The 23076-nt window shown below is 53.2% G+C and overlaps 10 protein-coding genes across 10 annotated transcripts; 5 read left to right on the top strand and 5 right to left on the bottom strand.

The window, feature by feature from the left end:
* Positions 1-2843: 2843 nt before the first annotated feature.
* RHO25_007787 (uncharacterized protein) lies at positions 2844-3410 on the top strand (the record flags this gene model as incomplete). Its single annotated transcript, XM_023599962.2, has 1 exon — positions 2844-3410. One exon carries the CDS (start codon positions 2844-2846, stop codon positions 3408-3410), a length of 567 nt encoding a protein of 188 aa, XP_023448683.2.
* Positions 3411-4151: 741 nt separating this feature from the next.
* On the bottom strand, positions 4152-6935 carry RHO25_007786 (uncharacterized protein; the record flags this gene model as incomplete). The annotated part of the gene is made up of 1 exon (XM_023599961.2): positions 4152-6935. The coding sequence occupies one exon, from the start codon at positions 6933-6935 to the stop codon at positions 4152-4154; it is 2784 nt and encodes a 927-aa protein (XP_023449784.1).
* A 2617-nt stretch (positions 6936-9552) lies between these two features.
* RHO25_007785 (uncharacterized protein) lies at positions 9553-10874 on the bottom strand (the record flags this gene model as incomplete). The annotated part of the gene is made up of 3 exons (XM_023599960.2): positions 9553-10317; positions 10526-10686; positions 10745-10874. 3 exons carry the CDS (start codon positions 10872-10874, stop codon positions 9553-9555), a joined length of 1056 nt encoding a protein of 351 aa, XP_023449679.1.
* Positions 10875-11420: 546 nt separating this feature from the next.
* On the bottom strand, positions 11421-13457 carry RHO25_007784 (uncharacterized protein; the record flags this gene model as incomplete). Its single annotated transcript, XM_023599959.2, has 1 exon — positions 11421-13457. The coding sequence occupies one exon, from the start codon at positions 13455-13457 to the stop codon at positions 11421-11423; it is 2037 nt and encodes a 678-aa protein (XP_023449680.1).
* A 208-nt stretch (positions 13458-13665) lies between these two features.
* RHO25_007783 (uncharacterized protein) lies at positions 13666-14058 on the top strand (the record flags this gene model as incomplete). The annotated part of the gene is made up of 2 exons (XM_023599958.2): positions 13666-13698; positions 13750-14058. 2 exons carry the CDS (start codon positions 13666-13668, stop codon positions 14056-14058), a joined length of 342 nt encoding a protein of 113 aa, XP_023449677.1.
* A 35-nt stretch (positions 14059-14093) lies between these two features.
* RHO25_007782 (uncharacterized protein) lies at positions 14094-14408 on the bottom strand (the record flags this gene model as incomplete). Its single annotated transcript, XM_065602981.1, has 1 exon — positions 14094-14408. One exon carries the CDS (start codon positions 14406-14408, stop codon positions 14094-14096), a length of 315 nt encoding a protein of 104 aa, XP_065459053.1.
* A 1358-nt stretch (positions 14409-15766) lies between these two features.
* RHO25_007781 (uncharacterized protein) lies at positions 15767-16280 on the bottom strand (the record flags this gene model as incomplete). The annotated part of the gene is made up of 2 exons (XM_023599957.2): positions 15767-15978; positions 16043-16280. 2 exons carry the CDS (start codon positions 16278-16280, stop codon positions 15767-15769), a joined length of 450 nt encoding a protein of 149 aa, XP_023449678.1.
* Positions 16281-19355: 3075 nt separating this feature from the next.
* RHO25_007780 (uncharacterized protein) lies at positions 19356-20817 on the top strand (the record flags this gene model as incomplete). Its single annotated transcript, XM_023599956.2, has 2 exons — positions 19356-19364; positions 19417-20817. The coding sequence occupies 2 exons, from the start codon at positions 19356-19358 to the stop codon at positions 20815-20817; spliced, it is 1410 nt and encodes a 469-aa protein (XP_023449683.1).
* A 371-nt stretch (positions 20818-21188) lies between these two features.
* Positions 21189-21788, top strand: RHO25_007779 (uncharacterized protein; the record flags this gene model as incomplete). The annotated part of the gene is made up of 1 exon (XM_023599955.2): positions 21189-21788. The coding sequence occupies one exon, from the start codon at positions 21189-21191 to the stop codon at positions 21786-21788; it is 600 nt and encodes a 199-aa protein (XP_023449684.1).
* Positions 21789-22193: 405 nt separating this feature from the next.
* On the top strand, positions 22194-22551 carry RHO25_007778 (uncharacterized protein; the record flags this gene model as incomplete). Its single annotated transcript, XM_065602980.1, has 2 exons — positions 22194-22487; positions 22534-22551. The coding sequence occupies 2 exons, from the start codon at positions 22194-22196 to the stop codon at positions 22549-22551; spliced, it is 312 nt and encodes a 103-aa protein (XP_065459052.1).
* Between the last annotated feature and the right edge of the window lie 525 nt (positions 22552-23076).

Here is a 23076-nt window from a genome sequence, read left to right as displayed (position 1 = left end):
CGTCTAGCAGACCTGGTATTCGAGATGCAGAGCTGAGCATCAATCCAAGCAATCTCCGCTGGCTATGGCACAAGGACGTAGAGAATCCGGAAACGGTGGCAATCCTGGAACACTATCGCCCAGGGCAGATCGAGAGAGTGTTCGAGCGAGATAGCGAGAACGCAGGTGAGCGCAGAGCATCCGGTGGTGGTGGGCACTAGGATAGCTGCGAAGAAAGGTGGGCACCCAGATCGTACAAGACTTCAGTGAACCGAACAGGTATGTCGGCGCAACAGCTTTCGGCAGAACTGAGTTCAGAAGCACGTGGCATGCGTGGGATGGCCTTACCTTTGTTCCGCGTCCTGCTGCTGTGTCGATTCTCAATTCTCGAGAGCAAGGTTATGGCGATAAGGTGAAAGATGGCAGAGGTTCAATGCTCAAGTGACCAAAAGAGACAACTGCTTTGACCGTCCCCATCTCTGTGAACAAAAAGTAGCAGTGCCATCGGCCATCGTCAGGATCCATGTGAGCCGGAAGCGAATGATTCGCACGACTGGTGATGGCATCAACGGTGGCGCCAACAATACTGGAGATCGCAAGAAAACCAACGCTTAGGCAAGTGTACTTCGTAGCGCCATTGATTTGACACAAGACCGCGGTGACTGGAGAGTCGAATACGAATGTGCTATGCCGGTTGGCTGGATCTATCAAGGACCTATTCGTCTCTAGGTGCTCGCTGAAGTTACCGAAGGACCGAACGACGAATGGGTGGCCACGAGCTTCTATGATCCATTCTCTCGCGTACCTAAGGACCTTCTGTTTGCTGGCGCCAAGGGACCGCTACTCAAAAGTCAACTGGATAACGTGCCGCATAAGGGTCTCGGCCATCTGTTTGTGTAGGAGCACGACTTTTAGTGGAAGACTCCCCGGCAGCGCCGCGCCATGGTGCATAGTAGGATGGTAGAGAGGTACGGCCTCGTTAAGGTCCTATCGCAGCTTTCGGGCCCGTAAGCTGAGTGGGAGGCAGGCGCCTAAGACAGTGACGGGTACCAGTGCAGTAGACTTATACAGGTGGTGTGTCTCCCATTAATTGACGGCTTGATGCGTGATACGACGAGTGCATTGTGAAGCACTGACGACCGTGGTCCAAGTACAGTTGCGAAAACAAGACACCGCGTCGCCCGGAAGACAGTGCAAACTACAATTATTGATAGTCGTGCGGCCGGTGCGAGGGAGGTGAAAGGAGAGCAGCGGTCGATAATCAAGTATTCTGGCGGGACCTGCGGCATCTGAAGGGAAGGGAGAAAGCCTGGATGCATGCGCCATAGGTGGAACGAAAGTCGGTAACTCCAGTCTGATGTACCTCCAAGCCGTGATTAGCATTTGAGGCATCATGTGTTGTCAAGGCAAAGTTGTGCGGCAGCAACGTGGGACGGAGCGATCCTGCCGCCAAATTCGAGCTTTGCTCCGCGATTTCCAACTCCACAGAGCCAGCAGAAAGACCACAGAAGGCTCTGATGCCACATCTTCGATACCTGGTCTCTAAAGTCAATACACATCGACTAGAGTGCACCAAGCTCTTCATTGGGGTGGCAGTTCATTCGGACGACCGAGATCTCCTTGGGCGGGTGCACGAATCTCTTACCAGACACTACGATAGCAATGATTGGGAGGCCCCCTTCGGAGTACCAGTTGTTTTCCAGGCCTGTCAACAGGTGGAGATCGAGCAAGAGGCTAATGAAGTGCTTGGTAAGTAAGAGGTCTACAAACTTGAAAGCCAAGAAAGAGATCAGGTCCAATGTCAGCGAGAATGCCGCCATCTCGCACGTTTCTCCATGAATGTGCACGTCGCAGCGCCAATACGAGCGACTTTGAGACGGGTTGAGCCTGGCGCGTTGGACCGGAGAATGGATGCGAAATCCCGTATTGTTGCAGACCGACTGACCACCAAGCCGAGACATTCTCGTAACTGAGTGCGAACCCCAAGAATCGCGCAAGATGTTCTCAGCCTTCAAGTGAACGTGCAAGGCTCCAGGCGGGGTAATATGCGTGATGGAGCAGAAGCAAGCGGAGCAGAGATGGCGTGCGTATGTATGGCCGGAAGCTCGAGGTGTTCTTGATTCTGCCGTCACATCGAAAGCCTCTGGCCCCATGTATGAGCTTCGCTGACTGATGAGGGAGTCCATTTCCACGGAGAACCATCCGAACCAGAAGCAGAAGTAGCCCACATCGCCTTCGCTAGATCCACGCTGGCCTGAGGTCAAATATCGCTGAATTCGGCTCTACCGGGACGATCGAAACATGCCTGAATCAGGAATAAGCACGATCGTGTTGCTCGCTTTCCTTCTCAGAGAACAGAATCGCCACCCTTTTTATATTCAACGAACAGATCAGATCACAAACAACATCGTGTTGCACACCTAGGCCTGCTGATGTCATGAAGCATGAGATCATATTTACAGCAAAGTCTGGGCAGTGCAAACAGATGTTGTGCATAAACCCTAGCAAGTGACCGGGAACAAGTGGACTAGGTTGCCAAATTAAGCTCTACACGAGGCTAAGCTTCACTATGAAGCCATGATCCCTGCCAAAAACTCGTGTCTAATCAAGGAAATAGCGACTTCAGATCACGAAGAACGGTGAAACTAGCATGTCGCAAAACAGAAGATCGCGGCAGGTATTTTGAGAAGAAGCAGAGACATGGGAAACAACAGAACCACATATAACAAGATTCGCACCCTGGTTACAATTCAATTCCTTCCAAGCCAGAAATCCAGACATCTATCCATCTCTCAGGATCAGCAAGCTACACAGTCTACACATCTTCCAAGACAAACCAACCACCACAACCAAAGCCAATCAAAATGCTCTTCTCAACCTCCCTCCTCGCCGCCTCCCTCACGGCCCTCGCCTCCAGCGCCGCCGTCCCACCAACCGACGCCCTCGACCCAGCCTTCTCCCTCCGCTGCCTCGACAAACCCAACCTCGACTGCAACGCGCCCACCCCAACCCCCCTCAGCCAACCCCTCCCGGGAACCTTCAACATCACAAACTTCATCTTCGGCTGCACATCCGGCTGCTACTGGTACCTCGACGTCTCCGTCGAGATCAACCCCGGAAACGTCTCAACCCCCGAACACCCCGGCTTCACAACTCCCGTCCACATCCAAGGCGGTTTGGACGAGAACAAGGACTACGTCGTCAACGCCACTGCAGGCGAGAACCAATATGTCGGAGCGTACATTGGAAAGGAGAGTGGAGTTTTGCAGTTGGAGTATGTGGTTAATGTTCCGGATCAGTGGAACCCTAACGGCGGTGCTACCTACAACTACACTGCCGCTGTTCAGGTGTACGCTGCTACAAGCAACCAGGCCGATCTGCAGGAGCCAAATTTCCGTGTTGCGGAGCAGCAGGCTACTGGTATTGCTTAGATGACTGTGTTCAATCAGCAAGTATAGGAGCAATCGGTACAGCAACAGACAGCATTGGAGGAAACCAGCCACAAACAGAATCGAGAAATGGCACAGCAGTCTCTCAATCAATCTTCAAATCTCTTCCTCTCCATAAATCCTCCCTCGCTACCTGTCTACTCCACAGCTCTGCTCCTCTCTGTACATCCTCTTAAAGGAATTCCTTGATATGTGTAGCAAGCTTCCCCTCGAATCAGCTCTCCCAGCGATTCGATCCGATCCTATCGGTGAAACATACAATTGTGCACACGCAAAGACCTCTTCCCTTCAGATCCCAACTCTCTGAGGGTTGGTCCAGCTGATATTTTCCCATCTTCCTCTACCCCAAAGTTGATGACATACTAAGTGAGAAAAAGGGTATCAAGTTCGTCTACGCATCGCACACCACGCCAAACGAAGGGGGTATCGAGCGTTCGTGAAACAAAAACCAAGAAGCATAAAAACACGAGATTTTCCCAAGAACTGGCTTGGGAGGCGGCTTGCCAGAGTATTAGATATTTGACCTGCGCGCACCAAGTAGCGCGCCTGGTCCTTTTTGTGGGCTGATTAAAAAGAGTAGGCGTAGAGCCATTGTAATGAATGTCGTAGATCGTGAGATCATGATCCGTGCCATCGTGCTTTGCAGATGGACGGCTTTCCAATCTTCATCGAGTCGATGGTGTTTTCTTATACATATAGGAGGGCGACTATTCGTTGTTCGCCTCAAATTAGTGTGTTGGAGCGTGAAAGCGGATTTGGACGCGGTAGAGGAGATGGTGTGCCGTCTCGGAAAATGTCAGCTGAGCCGCCTCGAGGCGGCATATCGAGGAGGCGGGCGCTTCCAGCCGAGAACTGTCGCGAATGGCGAGCAGAATGAAGCTTCATATCGACTGAACGAGCACGTCCAAGCTCGACTGCTCGCTTCACTTCAGGAGATTCGTGCTCCTGGTCCTCGTCGTCGGTATGATCCGGCGTGTGGAATTGCGACACATCCTCATCCTCCGGAGTAACCTGCTCAGGTGTCTCTATGGCCTCGACGGTAGGCTCTTGTGCCGCGAACTCTTGAACGAGACCTTCCCTGGATACGAGGCGCGGATCGTGTTCAACGAGTTGCGGTTGTCGGCGGACACTTCCATGTACGGTGAGCGGCGGATCTTTCGGCGTCGGCTCGACAGCGATACCGTCTTCTTCGCTCTCCTCATCCGGACTTGCGCCGATTAGGTTAGCCCTGCTGGCTGGTCGCGAGGCTTTGTTTCGGCTGAAGTACTCAGCATCCTTGTCCCCGCCGCCAAGTTCCTCATAGCTAGCACTGAACTCGTTGTTCCTCTTGCTGAGAGACCTGCTGAGTGCCGAGTGATTCGATTGCCGCTTACTGCCTCTACTTGCAAGCCATGAGCCCTCGGATCCGATCGATGCCAGTGAAGCTGACATGGCAATGTGCCCTCGAGATGCTGCGCTCACAGGCGTGTCGGTGCGGCCGGACATGTACACGTCACCTTCACCGTCTCGTGTTCTGGCAGGGATTTCCACAGGCGTTGCGCGTGCTGCGCGACGTGCGGCCGCAGCAGCGGCAGTGGTGACTTCTGGCGACTGTGTTCGCGAATCCGGTGGCGAGATGGGTAGCTCCGGCAGCTCCTCGCGGAACTTGCTCTGCGTTCGTACCGGCGTGCCCGACTTGGATCGTGCAGTGGCTGGCCGCTGATAGTCTGTGCCGACGAGGTGAGCGGGAAGGGGCTGGTTGCGCGTCGACTCGCGAGAAGTGTTCGAGAAGGAGCCCCCTTCCGCGCGAGGCTCTTGCTGCGAGCTACGGCGGAAGGTGCTGGTGCGGCGGAAGAAAGAAGCCCACGTGCCAGTGCGTTTTTCTGATATTTGATCGGAGTTCCGTCGCTCGACCGGTATTTGGGGCGGTGGTCCCAGATCACTCACGCTTTGTTGAGACACCGTATTCAATCGAGCAAGTCCGTTGAGCTGAGAAACGCTCGAAGGTGCCCGATTGCTGTAGATAGGCGACAACGGGGGCGTGTTGGCCATGGACAATCGCACAGCTTGCGCAGTGCCCACGTACGGCTCCTCGAAAGGAGACTCGGTCAGTGCCGTATTGACTTCGAGAGGTCCATCGCGCGTCACGGGCGCCGTTGAAAGGGACTCAGCAGCGTCAACAAATGGGTTGTCCGTATCTTCATCAGTTTCAGAGATCAGCCCGTGTTCGGCGTGCTGCACTGTTTCACTCGCTTGCTCGTCCTCTGCAATGCCAAGCCCAATTGGTTCTGATACTGGCACTGGCTCTGGATCAGGAGCCCGATCGCGAAGGGCTGGATGCACCTCGCTGGGTGGAGTGAGTACTCCACGCGTTTGGAGTTCTTGCTCAACACGTGCGCGTGTCTGTTCAGCGCGTTTTCGCTCCTCCGAGGTTCGCCTCTTCCTCTCACTGTCTGCTCGCTCTCGACCAGCACTTCGAAGCTTGCGCTCCAAACGCTCCTGCCTTTCTAATTGTTTCTTCTCTTTGCGCTTCGCCTCCCGCTCCATGATCGCCCTAAGATCACTTGCTCCCAAGTCGTCCGCGTCTTTGCCGATCGTTCGTCGTTTCCGTCGCTCTTTCGCATCGATATCTTTGTTACTCGCGGATGACTTCTCTTTTGGAGAGCTGATCGAATCGATGCGATATAACACACCAGAAGTGTGGGACGGCAAGCTATTGGGGACGTACTGCGGCAAACCGGAAAGGCGTACGGCTGGACGTGGGTTGAAAACGGCAGCAATGCTGCCCACTTCCCAACCACGCTGCTCACTTAAGCCAGACATGGAAGAATGGATCGACCCTTCAGGCGGGAGTGAGACGTGCGAACCTCCGTGAAAACTGCGCACTTTCTTGCTATCGCGGCGAAGCGGACCATCTCCCGGTCGCTTGGGTATAGGCAGAGGTGTCGCCATTGCCCGAATCTCCTCCTCGCGCACAGGATCGCGTTTCGCTTTAACGGAGAAACGACGCGAAGGGCTGCTATAATCGGTTGTGCTCCGTTTTGAGCGAAGTGTGTTGGATTTGGTGAGTTTCGCCAATGCATCATGTCGCTGAATGCTCGTTTGCGAGGTCGAGTGTGGCCGAAAGTTGTAGGGAATGGAAGGCTTCTCCACATCCACGGGTCTCAGATGCGGGCTCCGTTCCAGCCGTTGCTGCATCGGCAGTGCCGTAACGTCCTCTTTGCTGTGATACTGCGGTGGAGGCACATTCTCCTTGTTGGCAGCGTCCAGCCCACTTTGGCCCGCAGACGCTACATGTTCGCCGTCAATGTCGCCAATCTTCGATCCTCGCCGTGGCGGGAAATCATCCTGTCGACTGTCCCTCCGTCTTGACGATTGTTGCGGTAAAGGAGGTGCATCGCGGTCTATAGGAGGCGGACTGTGTGGTGCGCTGGCAGACGTTTGTTGGGTTTTCTCAATCAGCGCTCTCGGCTCCTGGCTGGCGTCGGACTTGGCTCTTCGCCTTCGTTTGAAGGGCCATATGGACATGACGGTCGCACGAAGATCTGCTCGGCGACGCCTCTCTTCGCATCCCGGTGGCAGAAGGGTGGCAGCTTCGCAGCTGGAGCAGGTGGTGTTGGTCGCGCGAGGAAAGGACAGATGCGCGAGCTCACGAGACTGCGTCAGTACTTACAGGCAGTGCCTGTGGCTGAATCTGAAGCAGCGAGCGCAATGGCTAGCGCAGAGTAAGAGCAGCGCGCGGACTGCGTGAGAGCCAGTGTGGGCGCTATGGCGCTGGTGGGCGGCGGGACGTTCGATTGGCCGCAGAGGATGGACGGAGTCAAATTGCGGCGGCCGATGGTTCGATGTGAGGGCCGCAGAGGTGCAAGGGAGCAGGAAATGAGTGACGGAAAGGTGATTTGCACAAGAGGCCAGAGAGAGTAGAGCAGGAGTAGTGGTGGTGATGAGAAGCAAGCAAGGGCAAGGCGGAAATACGAAGACGCAGAAGCAACGCACGCGGGCCATGTGCTGGTGGTGACTGCTCGCTGCCTCTGCGTACTGCTGCGAGCCAGACCGCGGCGAAAAGGGATTAGCCGCTTTAGCAGCACGCAGCAAAGCTAGCTAAGGCACGACTAATCGTTGGATCTGCATTATTCGCTCGCGCTTGTCTTCGCTTTCCCTCCTCTGCGTTGTGTTGTTGTTGCCCTACACTCGTCACGGCGTGCATGTGTCTGGACGGGCAGGCCATGCAGACACGACCACTGCCGAAACAAGTGTCAGTCGTGGCTGCAAGGATGCGCCTACCACTCTGCCTGCGATCCATTGGCCCATCCGCATTTCGTGGCGCTCCAGTGGCGCTCGGTTCTTATCGACGCCTCCCGCCGGACACGTCGATGGGGTCTTTCGGACCTGTGATGACCACGACTCTCCTCTCCATCGATCACCACTCTACCAAATCTTGGCTCGCCGGTCCAGCAATCGCTGGTCACACTCGTCCACGCACGCGCTCCGGGCCACGTCGTACCAGCACTTCGTGTACCTGCTTTCCCTTCTCCACAACGTCAAACCTCTGCATATGCGGCATCCATCCACGCGCATGGCGACTATTGATCCCTACGCAGCTAGCAGTAGCCCTGTCGTGCCTTCACAAAAAGCACCTCTGTGCATTGGCACAAGTCATGACATCGAAGCAGGACGAGGTCCACCGAGATCGTCATCGCAGCTCAGGATAGAAACCCGTTACCCACTTTCTCGGTTCGCCAATTTCTCAGACTCCATAACGTCGGATTCTGGACTTCGTTCTATGCCAGCATCTTGTGGAGCGCCAATTTGGAAGACACGTTCTGAAACACAACTGTGCTGATCGCACACGTCCCTTCCATGCTCGTCAGCGACACATGTGCACGGTCTTGGCACAACGCCAAATGCTGTGTGATATCTCTCGACCAGCGCATCTGCAACTTTGCCCTCCAGAACTGGGAGATGTTGAAATTGGGCTTGCCACAAGCTCGAATGTTGTGCCTGCTTTCACAAGGAGTGGCCCGTGACAAGCTTGCATTGTGCGGCGACGAGCAGCGCTTGTCCTTGCGATCGGACCCCATCCCATGTGCTCTTCAGATCTGATGAAGTCAATTACCGGGTAAATGTGGCCTGCGCTGTCCAGGTTGCGAATTGGCCATCACCTGAGTGTATTGGCAATGTCTCAACGACATCGCCTCGGTCATGCCGTACACGGAAGCTTCAACAATGCCGGCCGTGCATTGCTGGCTGCGCACGTGTCAATATAGCATATCTCAGCCATATCTCAAATCCCGAGTCGCGACTCTGCGCGTCTGAACTCTGCGTCGCGCGTATCACGCGATTGCTGAAGGCATACAGACTACTGCTGGAGGCAAAACACCAACTGATTCCACTACTCAGCCCGAGAATTGAACGTTCTTTCTCGTATCTCTGCCTTATGCAGCGTACATAAGGCACTGTGTCTCGGGAAGCCCGCCAGGCGGGGTCTCAATGTCGCCAGGAGAAATAACAAAGCGCAGATGTTTCGGGCGACCCATCTGACTGTCTGTGAATGCAGTAGCCACATCGGTGCAAGAGCAGCTCACAATCGTGAGCACACGTTGCAGCCGGACCAAGTGGGCGAGCAGCACGATCACGTCCTCCACAGCCATTGGCGATATGCATCAGAGCATTACCTCCTCATGGCAAGGTCCACCTACTCGGATTTCGACACATCAACAAATGAGCTCACAGCCGGTGTAAGACCTGATGCAAGCACACGTAAGCTTCTAGGCTAAGGTAGCCAGTGTCCACCAACTCGACTTGACCAAGATCTCACGCGTGTTTGTATACGCGTCTAGCATCCTGAACAACAACGCGGCGTTGCTCGGCGGACAACATGGAGGACGCACTCCCCATGAAGTTCCAGCCTCCGAGTGATGTTCTGGTCCATAGTAAAAGTCAGCCACTCGGCCACGTGTTGGACACTTCAGCGCCTCTCGACCAGGTACGCCTGAGCAAACATCGCATACGATGTGATGTCGAATTCTTCATAAGATCCGTATTTAGCCGTTAGTTAGCTCGCACTTTCAGCTTCCACATCAACAAGCTTGCACAAAGCATCACATCACACTTCACGCTGACCATTGCAGCGCCCATTGCCTTCTCATACCACATCCTTCGGCTTATCATCCGTCGCTTTCCCTCCAATGTACTTGTACACAACCGAGAAGTCCTTCCCCTTCAGCTCCGGAATTCCCTCCACCGCCTGATAGATATCCTTCGCCTGCGTACCCAGTCGCGGTAGGATATCATATTCTGCTGCAGCTTGCATCGCCAACTTCAGATCCTTCAACATCAACGCTGTGCCGAACCCTCCTTCGTAGCCTCTACTCGAAGGAGCAGTCTCAATGACACCAGGATGCGGGTTATTCACTTCCGAGGGCCAACATTTCCCCGTGGCAGTATTAATCATATCCGCCAAAGCTTTAGGATCCAAACCCCATTGAACACCCATATTCATAGCCTCCGCAGTCGCAATATTATTCAACGCCAGTAAATAATTATTCGCGAGTTTTCCTTTCAAGCCACTTGTCTGTGGACCCAAATGTACGACTCTTTTACCCATCATTTTGAGGATTTCTGTTGCGCGGTCGACGAGTTCCGGGGCGGCGCCCATCATGAATGTGAGAGCTCCGGCGGAGGCTCCGACGACGCCGCCGGACATGGGGGCGTCGATGAATTTGCCTTGGCCGGAGGAGGTTGTGGCGTTGGAGACTTCGGCGGAGGAGCGCACGTCGATTGTGGAGCAGTCGATGAAGAGGCGTTCTTGTGTGTTGGGGCTTTCGGTGAGGAGGGTTGGGGGGCGGAGCATGTTGCGGAAGACGTTTTGGACGTGGTGGGGTTCGGGGAGGACGGTGATGATTGTTGTCTGTTGAGCACATGATCTCGTTAGCTGCTGTGACTATCATTGTAGGCGTAGATTTATGAGATAGGGAGCTCTTCTTCAGAGGATTGGCTTTGTTTTGTAGGTAATCAGTATAACAGCTTTCGCTGCACTTAGATCATACAAATGAAAAGGAAATAATACAATTCATCATGTGAGTGTGTAATTAGCATTGGGGTTGGTCTCGACTCACCGCATTCTCTGCCACTTCCCGCACGTCTTTGGCTGCTGTGACTGGTCCGGCACTGCCGAACTCGTCGACGAACTGCTTCGTGACTTGCTCGTTCACGTCGTGTATGAACAGCGTGTCATCCTTCTTGATCTTCGTTCGCAGATTCTTGGCCATTGGATATCCTGAGTAGTGCATCATCAGTCACGCTGCAGGGTGAAGCTCGACAGCTGTTGTACATACCCATTCGGCCCAGACCGATAAAGCCATAGCTGTCCTGAAGCCTTCTGGCAGTTGCGAAGCTCCTCTTGCTCGTGGGTCCAGCCACAGAGCTAACAGCCTGTCGAGCTGCTTGTATCGTCTTCGTCCTCATCTTCGCGGAACTCGTGTACTGTGATGGAGAAGGGCAAAAGCTTGTCGACGTCAGCCCACCATGCTATCTCGTGAATTGGGATCTGCAGCCAGGTCTGTAGTGGGAGAGTCAGGTTGGAAAGTGGCAGAGAGGTGATATGTGACTGAGACACGAGTCGAAGGGTAGACGAGGCATTGCCCTCGGCTGCGGCATGATGGCACGCGGCGAAAATCGGTGATCTTGGGAGGAAGGGGACAAGAGGTTGGAGCTTTGAGCCTCTGCTACTCCACATCACTCCACAGAACCTCCGCACAAGCGGAGCCGGACGGATCCGTGCGGCTTGACGAACAGGACACGAGAATGAAATGTCTTGCTCTTGCTTCACCAGATGAGAAGGCCGGTTCCGGCTTCGATGAGCGGTATTGTAAAGCGCTCTCACAATCTGGAAGGTAGTTATCTATTCTGTACAAGTTCCGTTCTACGTTGTCCCACTCGCCTTGATGCATCACAAATGTACAATCGTCTGGCCGAGACGCATTACCCTTCTCTCAGTCATATACAATTGTTCTAGTCCTCAGACTTCCACACTCCATTCGCCCATGCAGAAGGGTTCAACTCCAGAGGGCCAGCAAGCGTTCCCGTGCGCGGCACTCTGCTCTCTCCAGGCTCCGGCAAACAGATCCATTCCCGAAGACAGCCCGGCACATCCTCCTTCGAATGGCTGATAACGAGAAGCGCCTGATCTGGTGAAAGTCCTTCGAAAGTTGTCTTACCAATTCGCGCAATCATACTCTTCTGCGGATTCCGATTTCGAGCATTGCTTCCATCATCACCAGTATCGCTAAACAACACCATATTCTCGCCATGAGACAGGTAGAGCAGAGCCTTGTCCCTGACCTGCTCATCAATCCCACTCAATGCTTCGTCCAGAATGACAAGATCAGGACTTGCCACAATGGCTCTTAGGAAAAGTGCCAGACGCTGACTTGAGAAGCTCAAATCGCGGAAGCGAATCTCTTCTGCCCACAGGATATCTGTGTCATCGTAGGTCTTCTCTCCAAATACTTCCAGTGCCGAAGCTTCCTTGCTCGATTCGTGGGCTCGTGACTGTAGAATTGGGTGAAAGGATTCTAGCAATGTCTCCCCTTTGTAACCCGGATTCAGTTCGCGCGTGAACCATCTCAGCATTGCGTCGACTCGTCGATCAGCATCGGCAGTAAGCTTTGGCTTCGCCATTGGGGCGTCTGCCCATGCGGACTCGATTGCGCGTCGGACTGTCAAATTCTTTGGGAAGAAGGCGTGTACCTCTGGGCTCGAATGCCCCATGCGTTGCTGTAAATCGAACAGACTGATTCCATGCTCGCCTGGAGATGGTAATCGCGAGCGTCCGAAGAGTTTGATAGGAAGGCTGTACGTTTGAGGGTGGTCAGATGTTATCAAACTCAACATTGTGGTCTTGCCACTGCCGTTGGGCCCGAAAATTCCACATCGTTGTCCTCGATGCAAGCTCCACCAGAGACCAGGTCTCTCTTCACCATCGACAGTCTGCGTCCAGTTGCCCAATACCGTCTTATCGCCATAGCTCACTTTGACGCCTCGCATTTCCACGATCGGTTCATCTGGTGGCAGAGCCGGCGAGTGCTTTTCGAAACCATCTTTGCTAAGAACCCTGGGTCGGCCGGAAGATTTCGTATCATCAGTCATAATAGCCTGAACCTCCTTGGGCTTGTTGACAGCCAGGTCATTTTTGGGACCATGCGCCACGACTTCCAGGTCTGCATTTGCAACGACCAGATGCGTGATCCAATCTGGTATTCCGTCCTCCGGTCTCAGACTGAAGACTAGTCTTGGGCTCTGTTCCTCGGCAAGCTGTTTGAGCAGACCCGCCATATACCGTGCCGTGTTGGGATCCAAGCCCATGAATGGACCATCTAAGAGCAGGACTTCCGGTTGCGACACAAGTGCTTTCGCGATTCGTGCTCGCCTGGTTTGCCCATTCGACAAATTCGCCACAGGCATCTGCAATAGATCTCGTAATCTCAGGCGGTCAAGAACGCTTTCCAGAATCGCCTTTTCCTGTTCAGTCTGCTCATGTTCGAGGGCATTGAGTTCGGTATGTCCAGTGAGGTAGTCGTACACTGTGAAGTCTGTTTCTTCGCGACGACTCTCGTATCGGGCACTCAAATATGCTCCTCGAACGCTGGTTCCACCGACACTGCTGCCACGTTCGGCATCGAATCCCACATACTTGATCGCATGCTGTGGAGCCTTGGACTGCTCAGCCAATAGCGGATATGTCCTTGCGCCCGGAGGTATACATATGTGCTGGGCAGCCAGAATCTGAAGAAATGTAGTCCTGGCCAAGGACGAAGGAGATAAGACCGACCAGTATTGAGCTTTGCCGTCAGGCCCTACGCGTGTAGGTAACCGAAAGTCGAGCTTCGAAAATAGAGCGGGATTTGTGCCTGCCGCATCTGTTTCTGAGGGATAATTCCGATAAAAGGTGCCGTTCCCTATCCGTATGATGTCCTCGGCGCTACGACACAGGCGTGTCGCATGAAATTGTCGACATTGCGGCGTCCTCACAGCCAGCCGCCTCCACATCTCCTCAGCAGGGAAATCGCGATGAAAGTGTTGTATCTGGAGTCATCCCATTGCTATACGCCATTGGAAGTCGTTCACTCCAGACTTCAGCGGGTCGGTCCGAGAAATGACGATTGGGAAAACAGCTTCATCCTTGCAGTTGTAGCTCCGCTTTCGCTGCTACACTTCACCGAGGCATGCGATCTGAGCGTCGCAACATCTGGTAATCATGTTCTCCACATTACAACCAACAAGGCCACAGGTGAGAGGTAGAAATCGGAACTTTTGATACAACCACTCATCGTAAGTACAGGTCAGCCAGCAGCGGCCACAGAACCCACTGTATCAGCAACAGACACGAGTCAACCACACCGAGACAGCCAAGGTAGAGCTCACACGCTCTCCAAGAAATCAAATCGAAGCCATGCCTCCAAATCACACAATTCCAATGCCACTGGCACAACCGTTGCCGCTATACAATCCCGCCACGATGCATCCAGTCTTCTTCATGAACAGTTGGAGAAAGACACCCTTTCCTCTGCCGGTCAACCCCGCTATCTCCCCGGTCGCTGCCGGTTATGTCTTTCCACAACCTCGAACGAATGGTGGTACGAAGCTCTGAGACGTGAAAGAATTGGTGATCTGGAGATCAGTCAGCTATAGGTGCAGTGTGGGAGGAGTGGAGGCGTCTGACTCACAAAGAGAGTGGCGGACGGTGTCACCAATGACTATACGAGTCGTCGGAGCCAGCAGGGCTGGGAGACCTCGTGCGCGAGCCTGTTGATGACTCTGCAGCCGAGGTTGGTGTCGAGCGAAGAGCAGCCCGTGCAGCCCAGTAGATGATGCCTCTGCGACATCGCTGGCAGATGCTGAGCAGAATTTGCCGGAAGAACTGGGTGACACACTGGTCGCAGCATGCTGCAGCTTGTGTGTCGATGATATGCGGCGAGCGGCATAAGGCATTCCCTCCATCGTCGCGGTGTGAAGCTCGAGGGGCCGTGGACGCAGCTGCATCACATTGCAACACTGGACCTTGCATTACATGGCCACATGTGAGGTGCGTGGTGGTTGTCTGACACATCGTGGCTCGAATTGTTTCCAAGCTGTGAGAAGTCGGGCAAAATTGGACAGCTGGTGGGCGCTGAGGTGTCTTATCAGTGCGGCAATGAGACCAACAGAAGCATGCGTGCCATTGGATGGCATGCAAAACATCGAGCAGGTCATGTCGATAAAGCAAACCGATACAGATCATCATGCTGGCCAGGACACGTGCTTAAGCCACATATGTACAAGTCATCAGTCGCACGCCACACGTTATTATATGCCGCATGGATCGTTGCAAGAAAGGCCGAAAGTCCATTGACAGTATGGTTGTTCCCAGTGTGGAATTTTCAAAGGAAAGGAACAGAGACAAAAAATGCTTTGGCTCTGCTACGATTCGAACGTAGGTCTTCCAGTCACTAGCTACCTCCAAGAGGCTTGCAAACTGCTACAACCGGGTAGCTCACACCGTCAGACAGTGATCTCGTCTACCCTCATTGACACTGGATGTGCTGTCCACTGCACCATGGAGCCGATGAACTGGATGAGGAACGGCGACACAGGCAATATTATGACTCTTGGTGCGAGCAATCAGCAACAGGCAATCGCAACCTCGCAAAAGAGCCAAATCGAGCGCAGTCTTGAGGTCAGAAGATCTTGGAGATCGTCTGTTAATTCCTGCGTATTCGCCACGCGACACAGTCGCTCAGAAAAACTATCATGAATCTCTCAATCTATCTACATTGTAGAGCCCAACGATCGAGGAATACGCTTCTGCCTCATGGCATGACTCGGCCGGAATCTTGGATGGCATGGCGCTCGCAGCAAGCTAGATAAGAGGCACTGTCACGATAGAAGAATGTGACTTGATCTTTAGTCAATGCTCAGGTGCTGTATGCACGAGGAGTTGGTCACTGACATGTGCTGGGTCGCGAGTGACTGTGAACAGCATGATCGATTCCGCCACGAGCTGAATGTGGCTCATTGCGGTATGAACATCTACGATTGGGCATCCAATCACCTCTACAAAGTTTACCCCCGGTCTGCTTGCACGATTCTCCAAGTGCCATTTTGTCGCCGTCTGCAAAAAAAATTTGGTGCGCTGAAATACGCCATAGTCGCTCGCAAGACCTCGACATCTCGAGAGGAAATTGCATTGCTACATGATGCATAACTCCTCAATCATTGGCCCTGCCCTTCAAGTCTGCCGACAAAATGTTCAAATATATACAAGCATTTCCAGCACAAACGCTCAAATCATGCATGCCTAAGCTCCTCAGTCGCACCATCTAGTTGTCGACCTGCGGGATTCTCGCGCTCTGCACAAGAGGGAAATTGTTACCCTGACCAATAGTGATATTGGCGTAATAAACTTCAACCAGCGGGCTATACACAGCACCAGTCAACGAGAAGTGTGCGCCTTGAATAATAGCTGGACCCGGAGTCGCATCGGCGGGAATCTCAATGATGTGTGTGATGTTCTCCAAGGTGTTGGAGAGATCTGCAAGATTTAGTCAGTGACACTGGATTGTCTTTGTCGTTGGACGCGAAAGATGAAAACCTACCTGCGCCCAGGATCTTGGTGCTGATGAGCTGGCCGAGGGAGCCGAGGGTGGCACCGTTTCCTGTGGTCAAACCGAAAGACATGGCGACATCTTCGATTGATTGGGAGAAGTTTTCGGTTTGGATTTCGAGTCTGACTTTGGTGCCTGGTGCTGCGGTGTTTGGTGCGTAGAAGCCGACGATGCGGGCTTGTGTGGCGACGAGGAGAGTCGCAGCGGAGGCGAGGATGGAGGCACGCATTTTGTCTGGTGGTTACGGTTGTTCTGGAGGTAGGTTTAGTTGGATTTGATGTGAGGTGAGGTGAAGTTCAAAGAAAGTGTAACTTTGTGGGTAGGGTTCTGCTTTCTTATTGTTTTGGTTTATTCTAGCCAAATGATTAAAATTGGAGTTCCCTCTAGACCAGTGTTGCAATCCTGGTAATACTTATGATCCCAGCATAGCCAGCATGTTCGGTGCTCACACCGTTGTGTCGGCATTGTATCCTTGCAATGACGTTCGACTAGTGCGACCTCACGCCTCCTGAACTTGCCCAAATGTCACGTTAAAGTGTCACACTTGTCTCGGATACCCACACGCCCCAGCGATCGTGAGACCATGATGTTGTGGTGTGCTTCTAAATACGAGCTCAGCAGCTATAGAGATGGTAAAGATAGCAAGAAGGTTCAAGACATTGGTGTGGCAGTGCGTCATACTGCGGACGTTCGGGCTTGGGTTCTCGTATTGACATGAAGCACGCAATGGCTTGGTCTATATGGTTGCAGGTTGCATGGACGGCAATGATGGATTGATGTTGTCAAGTTGCAGATGATTGTGACATCTGGTCCACTACGAAAGTCTGAATTGAGCTTCCTTGAGGTGCTAGTGAGTAGCAGGAATACATACTTTCGCGACTTTATTTTTCAATGATCGGAACAGATCACTCGTTTCCTGCCCACATGTGTCTTGTCTCTAGATACTGCCTGTGAGATCTCCTGGTGTGGGCACAAGCCGCGATGCTGTAGCCATTAGTGTGCCGCATTTCACCTTCCTGGTCATATAAGTCCAACACAGGTTTGACGCATGGCCCATTTTAGGACTGCCAGCTGCTCCAACACAACCCTTTGTCCCATTGCAACGTATGTAGCACTTTGAGAGAAGTATCTCGAGGGCGTCTTGTTCCCGAGCACGAGCAAAATGGTTGATGCTGACTCTGAAATACTTCTGACGGTATTTAGGTGGCTCAGCAGTCCGTGAACTTGCTTCCGTGAGGTTACTTCATTCCGATGTTGGTCGACGTTGAGTTTCGAGAAGTCCTCTCCTGGTTCTCATCGGCGAGCGCCATACCCAGCAAAGCGCAGCCACGGAAAAGTTCTTCGAGCAGCGTGATCACATTTTGCGCAACGCAGCCGCGACGCCATGCGGGATTTACTCCTCGGTTGACCAGGCACGTCAATAAAGTGCTTATTGAGGTGCGCTGCCACTGGCACGTGGTAACTGCCCGGGCACTCTGGAGTCGGTGGCAATTCCATCTGACAGTGAAGCTCAGATTCGCAGTATAGCACTTGTGGATTGGCCATTGCCTCTGGCGACTGCAAACAGTCCTCACACAGATCTTTGCACGGGAACTGATGCGCATGACGCCGCGCAGCCTCCAAGCGCTTGGCCGGCAGCAAGCGAGGCGAATCAGAATTTTTAACGATGGCACGCATTACATGGACATCGCTCCAGTTCTTTGGGGGTGAGCTGGTCAGCATGAAGGCCAGCAGATCAAACTGGTATCTCGACAGATAGAGCAAAGAGACAGGAAGACTCTCGCAATAATGGTCGGCGGTTGTATTGTAGTAGTGATTGTCGAAGCCCAGAGAGATGCAGTCGTCGCGAAGTCCCGCAGAGAAGAGTCCGGATTGAAGCAGTCTCCAGCAAAGATGATGCCGTTGAACTTGCTCCTGACTCAGATACTGCGTGAAGTCACCACGATGGGAGCCGTGGAGGGGGATTCGGATCGCTCGTAGAAGTGGCAGAGCGCAAACGCACAAGGACTTCAGAAAGTCAACGGCGCAATCGACATCCTGTGCCTGGAATTCGTTCGAGCGGTAATATATGATCGATCCTTCCTCTCGAATTCTGGCGCTTGCAGACAACAATGGAGGTCCTAAATGTGGAACCCGTTCGACACCAATAGGCAACCCTTCAGGGACGCTGAGCGCATAGTGGTAGATTGTGTTCCTGACTTCTGCTGGGAGTTCGAAGAAGGAGATGCGCTGCTTGTGCAGTTTCGAAGTGCCTCTGCCTTTCTGGATAGTAAAGCGCACGACTGTTCCAATGTCATTCATAATTGGCGTTCCCCTTAACGCAAAACATGAGAGCACCGCCTCGATTTTCCGTGCTTGTCGACGCCAAAACCCTTCGAGATATCGTGGGCGAGGTGGGTCTTTATCAAGAATGCTGAACGCTCTGGACGAATGCATTTTTGAGCCAGCACTCTTGTCGCGATGCTCGTCTATCCTGCTCAGTGAGTTGCTTTGAGTGTGTTGCAGATATCTTGGCTGCGAAATGCTACCATGGTCAGTCGCTTCCGTGGCCCTCCGCAGACAATGCGTGGGGCTCCATTGCCAGATTTCAGCAATACACTACGCTTCGAACATGAGTGCGCATCAGTTCGATCGACCGCATCTTTGCCCGAGAATTGCCAGAGGAATGAGATGGCCTGAAGGTAGCATAAGAGTTCATCCCTGGAAGCTGTGGATACGAGTGAAAGTAGAGCCTCGCAATCAACCGCCAGATCAGTGAGAGCGCTCTATTCGGCTTTACGACGTTCGTTCAGAGAGCACGCCGCCTTCGAGATGGCCTTGTGAGCATGCGGCGTTAGTTCAAAATACTCTCATTGGGCGGCGTGGGCTTGCAGGAGCGGACTCAAAGGTTGTAGTCTGCGAAGGCATGTCAGTACGAAGCATAGTGGCCGACTGCAGACAAGACTGCGAGTCCTCAGCGACGACATTCGGTCGGTGAACTTGATGCTCTTTCGAGCCACTTTCGGCAGCTCGTGCTCGCTGTTGTTATTGTCTTGGTGGCGGCGGGACAGCCGCAGCGGAGGATGACAGCTCATGCTCACCAGCCAACCTTCCTGCATTGGCGCGCCATCCCCCGCCACTGCTCTGTGCACTTTCCATCAACAACACATTCGCTCGATATTGCATTGCCCAGTCCCGCAATTGGAGCTGGAAGTCATTCGTTATTGCGAGAGTTGGTTGAGCAACAGGGACGCGCACGCTTGGACAGGGCAGGATCCAGGATCAGCGAAGCTTATCGCCATACCGTTTTCTCGGCGCCAACACCATGCGATCGGTAGGTCGCGACATGCTGCAAACATGCCGAACCAAACATTGACCATGTCCAGTATCTTCTCGCAGGGCTCTCCGCCCTCGCGACCCTCGCCGCCGCCGTGGACCCGGTCGAAGTCCAGCAGCAGCAGTTTGTGATAACGAAGACTGGAGAGCGGTTCATGATCGTCGGTGTGGACTATCAGCCTGGTGGACAAGATGCATACGGAACTGGCAGAGGCGACCCGTTGAGCAACGCCACAGTATGCCTAAGAGATGCTGCGCTGATGCAGTCGCTGGGTATCAACACAATCCGGTCGTACAACGTGGACCCGACGGAGAACCACGACGAATGCGTGTCCATTTTCAACTCAGTCGGCATCTACCTGCTCATCGATGTAAACTCGCCGCTGTCCGGACAGCACATCGACCGCTCGAACCCGTCTAGCACCTACACCAGCGAATACCTCGAACACATCTTCACAGTGGTGGAAGCCTTCAAGGACTATCCGAACACACTCGGCTTCTTTGCAGGAAATGAGATTATCAACGATGTGCCGACTGCGGAGGACAACCCACCATATATCAGAGCTGTGCAGCGCGATCTGAAGAACTACATCAAGAATCATGCCCCACGCACAATTCCAGTCGGCTACTCGGCTGCACAGGTGCAAGAAGTTCTGAAGGATACATGGTCATACCTGCAATGCAACAATGCCCAGGATGGAGAAGATATGTCGCGCTCCGACTTTTTCGGCTTGAACAGCTACTCGTGGTGTGGTAGCGATTCCAGCTACACTACTTCTGGCTATGATGTGCTGGTAGAGTGGTTCGGCAATACTACAATCCCGGTCTTCTTCTCGGAGTATGGCTGCAATGTTCCTGCGCCGCGTGTCTTTGACGAAGTGCCGGTACTCTACGGAGAACAGATGACTGTGATGTCCGGCGGCTTGGTCTACGAATGGACAGAGGAGCCATCGAACTACGGCATTGTCCAGGAGAACGACAATGGCACGCTCACACTTCTGGCGGACTACAACACCCTCCAGGATCAGTACAACAAACTCGACATCACACTCATTACGACACGAAACCAGACAGCGACTGATCTGCAAGCACCTGACTGCAGTTCCGATCTTATCTCGAGCAGTGACTTCAGCAGCGACTTCGACGTCCCAGATGTGCCATCTGGTGGCGAAGACTTGATCTCGAATGGCATTTCCAACGCACCAAAGGGCAGCATCGTCGCAATCACGCAGACTGCCGTGCAAGTGGCAGTGTACGCCGCTAATGGCGCGGAGATTCAGAATCTGGCCATCAAGCCTGCTGCTGGAGCTAATCGCCCAGGAAGTGGCTCGCTGACGACTGGATCTGGCGGCGCTTCATCTACGAGCAGTGGTCTCGCGGCAAAGGCTACATTCGGCCCTGTGGGTGGTGCTGTTGCGGCTGCTGTTTTCGGCGCTGGATTGATTCTGTAGGCTTTTCAGGTGGGTTTGTGAATGCGTGGGGTCAGCATACGAGTGATATTTTGGTCTACTGAACACGATTGAAACGACTGCCTGCGTTTTTAGCGATAGCACATAATTGAATATTCAGACACTAGGGCCAGTCCGCGCGACCTGTCGGCCTCGAAGGGATTTTGGATCCTGCTCTGCTTGGAATCGTCACAGCTCACTTGCAGCAGGAACATTCACCAGTGCGGCAACGGCACCGCAGTAAAAGGTGGAAGGTGAATGCGACGTTATGTGCACGTGCATCTGCGTCTGCACCTCCCCACTGTAGGTATTTACTTGCTTCACCACTGACTATATTTTCGCGTCGACAAACATCATCACCGACTTGTCACAAGATGGCCGACTCCAACGAAGAGGCGGCGCGCTTTCGCGAACTGGTCCACAGCCTCCCAGTCGAGCTCTTCGACGAGATCTTCGACTTCTTCATGCTCGTCGAGGAAGAAGGCGAGGTCAAAATCGATCGAGATTACAGACCGCCGGTCCAGCTACAGGTCGACTGGGCGACTCGCGAAGAGTTTGCCGAGGACTACTACAAGAACACGGTCTTCACTGGCTTGGAACTGGATAAGGACTACCAAGGCTACAAGAATATCATCTCGAAGGGTTTGGACATGAAGGAAGCCGAAACCGCTAGAGTCGCAGCCTGGTTGTCGAGCCTCAGTAGGAAGCATCGATCTTTTGTGCGATGCATCAGTATTTCCGGCATTGTTGAGATCGACTATCGTTGGAGAGTTAACCGGTTCGGAACGCCGGTGCCTCCGTGGACGGAGGTATCGGCTCAGAGGTGCTACAACCAAGTGGGGACATGTAAGGATATCTTGAAGAAGGAGGTGAAAGGCGCCTCGCCTCGATCGATGCGTTGGCTTCGCGTTCGAGTGTTCGTCAGACGTTTCCATCAGAATGGATCCGTGGAGGCTTGGTGGCGGCATGCTTGAGGCTCTGCTAAGAAGAAGAGGCACGAAGGGAGGCGAATTGAGCGGTATCCGAACCGTGTTGGCTGCTTTCGCACGGAATGGCGCCGACCGTGTAATCAAACAAATGACGGGTACCACTGGCCGCGTCTTCAGGTCAGCATACAATTGTGTGTGCAGACATAGGAAGACGTCTGGCTGGGCCCGGTGTCCTCAAATCTACTTCAAAACTTTCACAACTTACGTGCAGCAGTACCAAACAACGTTGCAAAATGCGGCCTCAAAGCAGCAAAAATATAAGCAACACACCGCAGCCACTTGATCGTACACTCACACTCACACGTCTACACCATATTCGATCGCTTCACCACCGACCAAAAACTTCGACCGAAACGAGTATCAAGAATGGCCTACCGCAACTACCACACAATGACACCAATCATCAAAACCCACGAAGAACAGGCCGCAGAGCTCAACCAACGCATGCACAATCTACCCACAGAGCTTTTCAACGACATCTACGACCTCGTCATGACCCCCGACGAGACCGAAATCAAACTCGATCGCAAATACAAACCACCAAAACAACTACAAATCGACAAACTAAGCCGTAAACAATTCGGCGAAAAACACTACAACCTCACACATTTTACTGTCCCTTGGCTTAATCCTGGAAGGCTTGTAACCTGGTTGACGGGTCTCTCGGACGAGCATAGGGCTGCTGTGCGCTGCATTAATGTGAGCAGGGTTATTGATTTGAGCCTCCCAGCGGGCTCTCCGGAATTAGCGGCGATGCGATGGAAGTTGAGGATGACTGCGCGATTGTGCAGGAGTGTTTTGAGGACTTGTGCAAGGGAGTTGGGGGCTGGGGAGAAGGTTGCGGTGCATGAGTCGATGGAAAAGCTGAGGTTTCGGGTTAATGTTAGGAGGAATACGGATGGATCTGTGGAGGGTTTGGAGTTGGATTTGTTTGTTTGAGATTGGGGATGGGTTGCAAGGGAAAGAGGATATTGGACGCGAAGGAAGCGGGATGGGTGCCACTCAGTTGGATTTGTTTATTTGACATTGGGAATTTATTGCAAAGAAGAGAGACTGGGAGGAAGGGTGGACGAGCAATACTCAGCTGTGCCAGCTGGCCAGAAGAACAACATGTATGTTCCCATATTCGACAACGACTGAGATGGATTTCTGTACGCAGCACACTTAACTACTTGGAAAAAAATTGAAGACCAATACTCAACTCGAATCACCTTCCCAGCCGGGCCACCACCTACCCCTACCGCCAAGAAAAACCTTGCCCGACTCGACACCA

The sequence above is a fragment of the Cercospora beticola genome, chromosome 5, assembly GCF_033473495.1.
Source record: "Cercospora beticola chromosome 5, complete sequence".
NCBI lineage: Eukaryota > Fungi > Ascomycota > Dothideomycetes > Mycosphaerellales > Mycosphaerellaceae > Cercospora > Cercospora beticola.
This window is presented reverse-complemented; position numbering and strand designations above follow the sequence as displayed.